Genomic DNA, 12720 nt, shown 5'->3' on the forward strand with positions numbered 1-12720 from the left:
TAGACCCCACTTGAAAGGGGTTTAATATAGATGCAATGAAAATCTGCCTTGGAGACCCAGGTAACAGCTCAGCAGTGTTTAGAAAGGTACTGTATTTCTTATAAGTACCTTTTGGTAACGTTTTCTCAGTTGTACGGTCAGGAGCAACTCCGAGATTTCCCCACACCATTGTCATGGCTTAAAACGTTTTTCTCGGGCTGCAGCAGTGAATGGACAGATTGCAGACCATTTCTTATGGGCTTGTTCTCCACTGATGGAGGTCCACCACTGTGTGTAACTAACTTTTTTGGCTACTAGTTAAAGTTAAGAAAGGGAGCTGAGAATAGTGGATGAGTGCTTAAAGATCTAGACAGCCAAATAGCAACCACTTTTTCTTTTCCTTGTTCAGAGTTTGCAAAGTGAGAGCCTTGAGTTGAGAAGAGCAACCTACCAGAACTGACCAGATCCTGGGGTGGCTGCTGTGATGAGGGCAGAGACCAGCTGAGATTAACTGAGGCATTTAGTTTGCTGTCAAGGTTGCTTTATAGACTTTTTGAATAGAGGCTTACTGGTAGGCTACAGGATCTTTTTCTCTTTCTTAGTCAATGTGATTAATTTCTCCAAGGCATTTATTGGTGGACTTTTGCTCTTCAAGGATGGACTAAATATTAGAGGGTAGCAAAATACACTCTTAAAGCTATTATAGAAATTACAGCAGGGTTATTTACACAAGGTATTTAATAAAATAACTTCTGTATTATAATAACAAACTCCGGATGATAGGAAACTTACCTCACCTTTACATAGGAAATCTGGACAGACATACTGAATCACCAGAGGCACCGTAGTCTGCAGGGCTTGGGAACAGAGTTCGTATCTTTTGTCTTGTTCACTGAATTGTATTATTGGCACTATTAGTGAAAAGCCTACTGTTGGTACTTTAATACAATGAAATACAGCTTTGCTTTCATATTAAAAGTGTGTTTTGTTGTCCCTACTGTAAATGTTTTATGAAATAAATTTTAGAATTCATTTTGTGTAGTGCTGTGACTGTTCTCCAGCAGGAAAGTCAGAGAGATAGTCCAGACGTGGGGAATCTGGCTTCTCTGCAAAGGGGAGAGCACCCGTTGTTGTTCTGCTGCACTCCTGCTTGACCGAACAGAGGAGCAGCAGTGATGGCACTCCTCAGTGCCCTTCGTTACTGGCGATCAAGTTTTTAAAAGGTAGGGTAGCTCATAGGCTTTCCCCACCACGGGGAAAAAAATGGGAGAGCCTGCGATGCCTGACTTGGTTATGGGCATGGATTGCAGGTTGCCTAGGTGTGGTTTTACGACACCAGGGAACAGTCTTGCCATGCTGACTGTCGCTGTCTGGGTCTGTATTCATTCACCAGTTCCCATCAGGAAAGTCTTTCCAAATAAATTTGGGTTATCTTGTACTTAAATAGTCTGTAACAGTTCTCTTAACTAATAGACAACTGAAATCTACTTGAAATAGTAATTTGTCCGCTGTTTAATTTTGGAAATGTACAAACTTGCAGTAAGTTACCTTAAATAGATAAGCGCTATGTTATAAAATTGAAGGCTTCAGAGCAGCACTTAAACATTAAAAAATGCATTTAGTGTGGGTTATTCAGCTATTTGTACGTTGCTAATGCCAATGGAAGTAGGTAGTATGTTAGGGGTTTTTGCTGAGGATTTTGCAAATAGTTTCAGTGGTAAGAATGTGAACTAAGTGCTTGTTGCAAATTAAAAGTGTTGAGACTGCTTTTTAATCCCATATTTGTAGAAAATTTAACTAATGCTACACAAAGTCCAGCATATGCTGTTAAGTGTTTTGCATATTATTGTATATAACTGCCTTGCATTGGTATTTTAGAATTTTTTCCTCTTTAATTCATTGTTGTCTTAATTTTTAAAAAGTCTATTTTGAAAATAGAAATCAAAATTATAGTAAACATTGTGTCTTAATCTACCAAAAAAATGGCTTGTTCTGAGGATTCTTTCATCATTCAGTGCTGCAGCAAAAGATTGCAGTGTGTGCTGTACTTAACACTTTGTTCTGAAGTTACTTGAGAGATGACATTTTTTGTTTGAATATGTAGGTAGGTATGTCTGCATCCCTACTGGAATAGTTTAGTTTGTTATTTTGCTTTTTTTTTTTGTTTTGTTCTTGCTTATTTTTGGTATTGAAATAGATTTGTCCAGGTTTGTGTTTTTGTTAAATAGCCTGCCGGCTGTTTTATGGTGTGTATATAAGGGAAAGACCTTGGCAATACCAACACTTTTAAACCTGGCATTTGCAGAAATTTGGAGAGGTGATGGTAACCTATTGGATCCTCTTTCTTTGTCTGTTCCCCCCCCTCCCAGAAATCTTGTTTCAGTAGCTCACTGAGGCTCCTGGTGGTGGTCATTAGTTTGAGGTTCCTGTGGAAAACTTTCTTTAATAGATTTTGGGAGAAGGTATATAGGCAGTTGCTGGTACTCACTGAAAAGTTATTTGTGCTGGGGCGGGGGGAACCTACAAGTATTTATTAACTCAAAACTTGGCGTTATTTTCCAGTGTGGTTGCCTAACCCTTCCTTCTTTGCCTAACAAAATCTGAGCTAAATCTGCATTTTGAGGGGGTAAAAATCCTTCCTAAAAGAAAAAGGGTGCCCTTGCTTTTGCGCTTAGAGTGAGAAATGCGGGGTGGTGCGTGCTGAGGGCTCGGGGTGGGTCTGCGTGGGGAGGTGGCCAGGCCCTGAACTGGCTGTAAGTCTTAGGAGTTTGTAGAGTGAAAATAGTGGGGTTGTCTTGGTGGTATTTTCCCCACTCTTGTGGTGCTTACTATTCCTTTATTAATTCAAGAACTATAAAGGAAGATTATGAGTAAAGTATCAAACCAGATAGTATACACACAAAGAATATTTTGGGTTGGTTGGTTGTGGTATACTCATAAGCCTAAACCATGGCCAGGGTGATTTAATTGCTGCATATTTTTTGTACACAGACTTAAATACTTTATTCCATTTTTTTTTAATTGAATATTTTGACTTGACCAGTTTCAAAACAGTTTTTGTCCTGAAGGAGTTAATGAGGGGGAAACTTGGAAGAAAATTAAAGTTAGGAGTTGAATTGGATTTCAGGAAAATAGCTGGAGTGTTGCGTTGTATTTATTCACAGGGAGAACAAAAGAAATGTCTTTCTCATGTCTCTGTACGAGGCTGATGATTGTACGGAAACGCAGTCTCTCGAATTGGAGCGCCAGGCTCCCTCCTGAAGAGTGTGCCGACAGTTAAAGGGCGCTTAATTATTTATCTGAATTTCTGAAACTCTTCAGTTCAGATCCATGTGACTGTTTCCTGAACATATTGTGATCTCGGAATGTGACAAGCAGATGCCTCTCCGATGGTTGAGCAAACAGTACTTATGAAAGACTTCTTTCTCATGAAATGGCAGATACGTCCTGCAGGCAGTGGTGCTCATGTCCTGCTATTTGTAAGTCTTCTCAACAGGAATAATCACTGGGAGGCCGTGTCAGTGAGAGGGGATGGAAACCAAGGCACGGGGCAGTCCTAGGAAATGGGAGCAATAAATAAAAACAGAAAGAAGGAACACCCTGCAAGTGCTTTTTCAAATACTTTCTACAAATGCTAGCGCAGATTCCGTGATATCTGTCTGTTGGCAGGGTTGCGGCCCTTGCTGTTCGGATTGCGCGTGTGTGTCTGCCGTGTGATGGGGCTGCAGCTGTGCAGCCTCTCCCCCTCCTTCCTTCCCTCAGATCGTGCCTGTGTCCGACACTGAAGCACTGTCACTTAAAAAATGAAATCGGTATTTGTAACTTGGCATATTCTAATCAAAGAGGGAGAATTATGTGGTGAGATAACGTGTGTAAAACACTTAGTAGCTTGGACATGAACTACTTTTCCTGTGAATCACTTGCTGTGATGAAGGAAACAAAGCTCAAGGGCAAATGCTTAGAATACCTTTATCTTTATTTTAATTCAAGACTGGCTGAAAAGAGCAACTGAATGTTTTTCACAAAATGAGGGCAGTATCAATCTGTGTAACTAAAGTGTACTGTTTACTAGGATGCACCAGGCCTCTAAGTACAGCAGTGTCATAAAAATTTAAGCTTTAGGGTCTTAGTATCTTTTTGCCTTTCAATGCTGTGATATTTTATGCAGATGAACTTAAAATAAAGACCTGGTAAGATACTTACTGAAAAAGAACTCTTTTGTTAAATCTCATTTGCAATCATGAACATGCTGGGTCATTTGATCAGCTGCCTATTTTCTCAAAATTATCTGCACTGGTAAATGTAACTCAAATAATCTATTCCTGTGAAGCAATCTTTGTTTATATATTATCCAGTCTTCTGCATCCAAAAAGCTTCTGCTTCTTCCTTTTGACCAATGAATATGTAGGAATGGTAGTATTTGTCTTTAGGAGTGTTAAAGATTCATTGTAATCCTGTTACCTTTTATTTATTTCTGTGTGTTAGTGTTATGTCATTTGAATTAAGAGAAATCCCCTCTATTTTTCAGGTTCAAGCCATTTTTTCCATTTCAAGTATTGCCACCTGACGAATATGAAGATCGAGACCTCTGTATACAGGATTTTCTATTGACAGAAGGTCGACTAAAAGTCACGTTAATTGAATGTACAAGGTATGTTTTGTGGTCTTTTGCTCACTCTTGACTAAACAAGTACATGTGTTTCTTAAGTTTGTAGTAATTATAGCTATAGGCCTGTTCTGACTCAAGGAGTAGCAGCTTTGGTGTTTGAGGTCTAATCAAGAAATACTTTTTTTAAGTAAAAATGAACAGATGAAAGTTGCAGTAAGTTTGAGGCACTTCTGCATTGTGTGTGGGCCCATGCATTTGCCTTTCATTTGAATTTTGCCTGGGTACAAGCTAATCTGTGCCTCCTGGTTTTTGTTGTTTTGGGTTTTTTTTTTTTGTTTGGCACACCAAGTTATGAATCTCTTTCCAGGACAGTGTAAATGTTGTAATTATCCTATTGTATTATGTTGTAAGCAAAGGGAAATAATTGTTTCACTCAGACTTTACTTAGAGTAGTCTGAGTAACTTCTATAAGGCATTATTTATTGTCTTCGTCTTGAACAAAATAATTGCAATAAATAAAATGTATTTCTTTTGTTCATTGGAGAGAAAATAATTCTTTTTAAAGCTGGAGAAAAGGTGTGGGGGCTCTTGGTTTGGTGTTTTCTTTTTTGTCAGACCTCTTAGGTTTTTTTTATGTTAGATCTTATCCTAGTAGTGTTTAGGCTTTGATCTAGTCATGCTGTTCTGGTCTTTGTGAACTAAACTCTGGTTTGCAGGAAGATTTTTTTTTTTTTTTTTTTAATTCTTAACCTGGTTCTTTTCATTGCTTGTATTATCGTATGAGCTCCTTTTTGCACTTTTTTCTGTCATCTTGTGCAACTGTTAGAACTGTATTTGGTGTACTAATGTGGTTTATCAGTGCTGTGGGTTTCCAGAAAATATTATTCTGCTTCTAAGGATTTTGTGGGCCACAGCAGTGATTATGTTTTGTAGTAAAATTGCTGCTTACCTGTCTCCCTAGCTTTGTGATACATTTTCTGTGAATGATCCAAGAATACTAAATGACTCTGTGCACTCCTTAGCTGTGAGGAGCATTTCCTCTTTACCCGTACTTTGTAAGGGAACTTGTGATCCCTCTCTATAGACAGTTCCTAATTTTGGTTCAGTAGTGTGTTTATTTTTATTAACAGAGGACCCAAAATAACTACCTCAAGTTGTGTGCAGTTAGTAGGTGGTGGTTTTTTTTTTGTTTGGAAAGTAACTTTTAAAATCCTATGTGTTTCCTGAATCTGAAACGCTCTGTAACATCACCAACATATCACTAGTGTCGTGTTTCTTTCCGTTACCTTTTAGAAGCCAGATTGCTCAGTTTGACATCATCATCCGACCTCTCAGTATTTTCAGCTGTCACAGATGCTTATCAGATGGCTGGGAGAGGATGCAGTTGCTGGCTTGTCAGGTCTTTTAAGCTTCAGGTCTGACTTAATCCGACTGGTTTGTGCTGCTTGGAATTTCTAGACACACACTTGAAAATGATGTTTGAACAGACCCCTCTCTATGTAGTTGTCTGCCTCTTGGTCCCATAGTAATTCCTCAGATCTTCCAGGTGTCCCGTCCTTTTCTGAAGTGAACAACTGCAACTGCTGTCCATAGAGTCCCTCTGGGAGTAAATATTCTTGCTTATTTTGCACCTGAAGATATTGATGAGGTAGAAGCTGAAAGACACATAGAGGGTTTTGGTAGTAAAAGAAGAAATATATAATATATATGGAAGTAATAGTGACAATTTCCGTTTTTCATCGCTACTGTACGTGAGGTGGTGTGAAGGTTGCCTGGGACCATTCTCAACAGTTCTTTTGCAGTGCAGCACTGCACGCTGAAATACAGAGCTTTTTCACTCGTGTCCAAAAATTTTTCTTGGCAATCATTCTTGTTCCAGAAATGAAATATGACTTTAATTTCTGTGTGTTTTTCAGTTTTGCTCAGTGTCCCAGAAGGTTTTTATATTCTCTGTCAGTACAGTACCTATTCTTTGACTTCAGTACAGAATTTGGGGTAGGATTCTTGACCACTGACTTTGTATTCCATCTAGTCTGGTAACAGAGTTCTGCTACTTCTCCTGCTTAAGTCTGAAATACAGTGGTGAAACTATAGTGATAAAACATTTAGCAAACTTTTCGTACGTTATAAATGTCTAGTTTAATTTCATTATATTCTTCACGTGACCAAATACCTGCGCTTTTTGCTCTTGTTTTTTTCTAATTGCAGGCTTGACCATATTAATTTCCTTGCTGTCATGCTATTGAAAGAAAAATTAAATCTTGCTCATTTTAAAAATTAAATTAATGAAAGGATGGGAACTTTGGCGTAAATAGTAAGGAATATGTTTTGCAAATTTTTGTCTGACCTGTTGAAAATGTAAGTTTTCGTGTACGAGTGCAATGCCCTCACAGAACTCAATCATTGCAAAAATGCTGTTAGCGGTCATTGCCTTAAATTTTTAAGGAAAACGGAAAAACAAAGCAATGTGCTGTTCAATCTTGCTGTATTAATTTTTTTAAAGGTACACTGTGACGAAAGTCTTAAGGCCTGTAAACTCTGATTATATTAGGCAAGAATACTCTTCCAGAACTATGCCATCAAGTGGGCTTTCTAAATTAGCATTTGTTTCAATACATAACCTTTGTGGACAAGGAAATTTTCCTGAGGTAGTTACTGAGTAAAATACCACAGAGTGTACCTGAGACTGACTTGTCAAATTTGGAGCTTTATGGGTTCTTTTCCTTTTGTCTTCAAGTGGACTTCAGTGTGTGGCAGTGGCGCCTTTAAGTATGTGACAATTTAATCTGCTTTTGACATTCTTAAAATTAGGGTAATACGCTGCTTATTTAAGCTCCTAAAATACTTGCAAATAGAAAGGCCAAAGTTGAAATTAAAAAATTAGGAAAGTATTGTAAAGGAAATAAATTCAACTTGGTTTTACGTATGTGGTAATAAATAACATATTACTAAAGGTTGTTGTCTACTTTTCCAGCACATACCAGATTCTTGGTAGACTTGCAGATCAGCACTTTAACATCATCCTAAAAAAGCAGGAAACTTGATAGCCTTGTTATTCATCCTTCTTTCTGGAAGACTGTAAAGACTTGCTGAAGTTCTTGGCTTGGCTCAGCTCAAGAGTTGAGGTGACCACAGCCTCTATGTGCTTTTGTTGCTCGGTATCAGAGGACAAACACTTCACGTCTTGGAGTCCTCATAGCTCTCAGGCTGGAAGGCAGGACAGCTACAACCAACCATCTTCATATCCATAGCTACTCTGTTGAATCATTCTCTTCTACCTCATGCTCGCTTGCTGCAGGGAACTATCCAATTTACAACCGGGGAAGGAATAGAAATTCACTTTCTGTATGCATACTTTGATTACTTGGGCAGTAATTTAATCACATTTCTTTATTGATTTAATTATAGTTGGGGTTATAAACTTTGTGAAAGGATGTATGAAAGACATCCTGAAATATTGATTTACAAACTTTCATTCTGTAGGATAATAGATACCTACTTAATATCCAGTTGTTTTGGGCATATTGTGACACGATCTTAATGTCAGTCTTTATCTGCAGCTGTGTTATAGAATATAGTACCCCTGTTTGCACACAGATGGAGGTATTACTCAGACAAAAATTTCCTTAGTGTGGTAGCAGTTAAAATTTCCCGTTTGCCTTTCTGAAATTGGAAATTTAATCCCAAACTGTAGGACGAAGAGCTCTTTAAAATTTAAATGTGTAGTTTTGCTATCTTGTGATACATTTCTTCAGGTTGGAAGTTGGCAACCTAATGTAAGGTGAAATCTCATTATGGCTCATTGTTTTCCTTGTGACTTTTATGTTACAGTTCTGGCTGAAAGTTATGTTTTATTCCTGTTTTGAGCCACCTCCTCTTCTTGTTCTTCTGTCTTAGCTGCCACCAGTACAAGACAGCTAAATAGCTATTGTGCTGATATTTTAGAGGGGCAATAAATACTCCTAGAAAATTCCCTGAGTGTGTGTCTAGGTGACCAGAAGATGAAACGTATGCAACTGATCAGCTGTGGAAAAGCTTTAATGAACTGACACCAATGAGACACTGAGGAAAACCTGTGTTACTCAAAAGCAACTACTAAAAGCAGAACAGAAAAGCCACAGAGGGTTGCTGCGGATGGTTTAAAAATAAGCGAGGAAGGCCTGAGTTCATCAGTTCAAGTAACCTTGAACAAGCTTAGTCTTGTCCAGACAAAGTACCTAATCAGTTGGTTCTGAGGCTAGATTTCTGCTTAGAGTAATCAAATCAATAGTGTCTAGACAAACGAGTGCTGAAGGTCAAGTTGGAAGTGAGGTTGATGGCGGCTGTTTGCAGCGTTTCACTAGAACATGCAAAATTTCCATCTGAAGATGGGGTTACAGGATATAGCCACTACCTCTGAACCAAAACCAACTGACACGTTGTAAAGCAAATGTGATCTTTCCCTATCAACTCCCCCACGCATTCATATACTCTGCTAAAAACCAGTTAAACAAATTTTTCATAGGCAGGCATAGAAAAGAAATGCTTGTTTACCTCTCCTTGCTGCAGCAAGCTAGAGAGCTGTCACAGCCAGAGAGGTGTTTTCCCTTGGGATTGGCTTAATTTTATCAAATTTAATTGTTGGTCAAAGTTGTTTTCAATACCTTTACTTAATTTTCAAAGTATGTTTACTACCTATCTCCATATCTCAAAGGCTAGGCACTTTTTGATCATAAATATTTAACCTAGAAACATTATTTAACAAAAGATAGAAAATTGACGTGTTTTTCTGACAGCTTTTGCCTATGTCATCTAAAGAGTTGTGTAACACATCACAATCACAAATAAGATACTTTGAAAGCTTAGAAACTGTCTTTGTCAAATGTATATAGAAATTGGGGGGGGGGGGGGGGATGAAAATCTAATAGCTCTTTAAAAAAGGTAAGATTTGTTTGAAGTTTTTATTCCAAAATATTTATCTGCTTCCAGCTACTGTGAGATGCGCTGTGTACAACTTTATTGCTGTTCTATAGAAACAGCAATATATAGATTATTGGGGTTTTTTTAATAGTGCGGATATCTACCTGAAAAGCTTTATAGCCTTCTGGAATAGGGTATCATGCATGAAGAACCACTCTTTTGTTTCTTACGAATATTACAAAAAATTACAGATAGGAGAGTTTAGTGAAATAGAAACATAAGCAGTAGTAAACTGTAACTTTAATCTACAGTAACACTCTCTTGAACCAAGAAGAGCTGCAGCGTATTGTGAAATTCAGGACTAGAATGAAGACTCTTGTGGCTATTGTTGCTTTTTGAAAAACCAAAAAAGTTGTTCTTTTATGGAAAAATACTAGTCTGCCAACTGAACACTTTATTTAAAAAAAGAAAAGAAAAAGGGAAAGACAATACCAAAAAAACCCAAACCAAATAAAAACCACCTAGCTAAAAATTTTAAGTTTTATTTGATATTTATGGAGTTTTTCCACTAGAGGGTGGCAGTGCCTTTCCTTTGGTGTAAGGCTGTGCCTGTGGAATCTTTTCTGTATGGACTTCTCTGTGTGTACACATTGATAAAAATAATAATAGAGTGTAGAAATGAAGAATGGTGAGTTTAATATGATATTTAGGATGTATGTAATAGTATTGCAGTTCTTACTCTAGACTTTTCTATTTCAGGTTACTTATGTTTGGATCCTATGAAAGAGAAACAAATGTTCATTGCACAATGGAGCTGAGCAGTAATGTTTGGGAAGAAAAGTCAAGAAGTTCTATCAAAACGGTAAAAAAGGCTACAATCTTTGCATATTGCAGTATGTCTCATGCTCATAATACATTGTCTAGAAAGAGTGTATCTTTGGACAGTCGAATGGGTGATACAGCAGAAGAAAAAACCCCAAAACATAACACAGCAGTTATTTACTTTTTAATCCAAAGTATTTCACTGTCAAATGGACATGTATGGATTACAACATGTTCAGTTATCACAACTGTGCTTGAAAATGTGCCCGGTTTGCATATATTGTCAACTGTCCATCTGCATTAAAACAAATAGTGTAGAATATGCATTTTTATAGTCCTGTTATATTTGGGTGGGGCAATGTTTAGAGAATGGTGATTAAGATTCACCTGTCTTTCAGTGGCCAGTAGTGTACTCCCTTCTCATGTGAGTGTTTGAAGACCCTTGTGATCAGAGGGTAGCTCATGTGACTGCCTGCTTTTCCTCCCCATTTTGTGAAAATGTAGGCAATTGCCATAGATCTCTAACTTTTTTTTTAGAGCATATGAATCCTACCCTGTCTGCTAAAGAAAAATACTTCTACAAGTGTATGTAAATACAGAAAGTAGAAGTATTGGTGGTATTCTAAGTTAGTCTTTTACGGAATATCATACTTGATAACATGAGTTTAGCAGCATACAGCCTACAAATGGCCTTTCTGTTTTTTGTGTGTGGGAGGATGAGCGCTACATTTTTTTTTCTTCAAAAAAGAGGTGCAATGTATGAAAAAGCCTTTCAATTTCACATTAGAGAGATACTGTGGTAGTCATCAGATTGATTTTGGTTTATGCTGAGCAATAAGTAATGTGCCTATTAAAAAAAACCGAAAAACAAACTAGAAGCTTTAAAAAGACTTTATTTTAACAATTGGTTTTATGCAAAGAAATCACTGGAACAAAAATCAATGTCCAGCATTTTACCCTCTGCTGCCTGAGTGTAACTAGCTTAAGCCCTGTGCCTTTGTTACATCTGACTGGAGTTGTGTTTGGAGACGAGCATCGTTCTTCCACTGGAGCAGCCAGAATCCAGAATTTCAGCATCTCATTCAGTTTCTGCAATTAAATTCCGCTTTGCATTGATTTAAAACTCCTTGTGACAAACGCTATGATACTTGTTTTCAGCTTACTGTATACTATGTTTTGCCAAAAAGGGTGTATGGCTGAGCAACAGACAGAAAGCTTCTTGTCCTGGTTTCGGACTTAGTTGCTGTATTCTTAGTCAAATGAAAAATTCGAAGGGAGGGTAGAGGTTCACCTATGCTCTCTTAAGAACCCATAACACTGGGTGGTAATTAGCTTTCTGAGTGCAGCAGGGAAATGACAAGCGGGGAGCCTGCAGCTGGAGTGCAGACAGAGAACTTCAGAGAACTTTCCCAGGGTGTGGTTCAGCGGTCAGACATCGTAAAAACCGATGGCAGCTCAGGACTGCATTCTCCGGAGTTGTCTCTGTCTTGGCCCTGTCTCTACCTGCTCCTAACACGGTCAGTGGTATTTATGTGGTTGCGAGTTAGCCATGTCATCTCCCTGGGCTGGCTTGCTGCATGAAAGCTCCAGTGCTGGCAGAAAGGAGAGAGAAGGGTGGGATGGCAGCAGCTTCAGCTAGTTTAAGCCACTGAAGCACGGCACCACCGGAGGTGATGGCATAAAGCATTTCAGTGGTCCCAAGAGGGATTACTGAGTTCACTTAACTCTAGAGGTTGCTAGACTTCATTGAAGCACTAGGCAGGAGGTAGACTTGAGTAATTTATTTTCATACCTTTTTGTTTAATCTGTTTTATGCAGCAGTTCTTAATTTTGTTTAACTTTTCCTAGTTTGTTTTAATCTAAAGGTTTAAGCCTCTTTGCATGATCACGTAAGGATAAGGTAGGAGCAATTCAGCTGTAGTAGTCTGGCCAGTTCATAGTTTTAATCCTTTCCTAATAATAATAAATATTTCAAAATTGTCAAGAAACAAGCAATACTGCCAGGGTTAAAAACAAACAAAAAAAACCCCCCAAACCCCAAACAATTTTGGGATCTGGACCCAATCCTGCTAATACTTACTCACGTGAATGACCCTTTTGTTGAGATAGGCTGTTCATGAAACCATGTACGCATCTGCAGGGTTGATGCTCTAGCAGTGAAGGTAGCAGTATGCTGATTTACCATTACGCTTCTCTAGACAAATTAATTTGTGCTTATTTTTAGATAATTTTCAGTAGCAACACTGGAATATATTCTTTTACACTCTACCAACAGAAGAGGAAAGAAAAAAACACTCCGCACACAGCGTGGCACCAGTGTGTTTGTGACAGCAGGTGGCAGTAGGACTAAACTGATGGAGGGTGGTGGAATAGCTCCTTTTTAAAACTACAGAAAAGTACTCAGGGTGAGA

General features: G+C 38.2%; 1 protein-coding gene across 2 annotated transcripts in view; it reads left to right on the forward strand.

Moving 5' to 3' along the window:
* Positions 1-12720, forward strand: part of PDZD8 (PDZ domain containing 8) — a 65230-nt gene that overhangs the window by 16886 nt on the left and 35624 nt on the right. For both annotated transcript variants that reach the window (XM_075717678.1, XM_075717679.1), the window contains 2 exons: positions 4508-4630; positions 10247-10349. In XM_075717678.1, the coding sequence (XP_075573793.1) occupies positions 4508-4630; positions 10247-10349 (226 nt within the window). The remainder of the gene's footprint in view (positions 1-4507; positions 4631-10246; positions 10350-12720) is intronic.

This window comes from Pelecanus crispus, chromosome 10, assembly GCF_030463565.1.
Source record: "Pelecanus crispus isolate bPelCri1 chromosome 10, bPelCri1.pri, whole genome shotgun sequence".
In the NCBI taxonomy this organism is placed as follows: domain Eukaryota; kingdom Metazoa; phylum Chordata; class Aves; order Pelecaniformes; family Pelecanidae; genus Pelecanus; species Pelecanus crispus.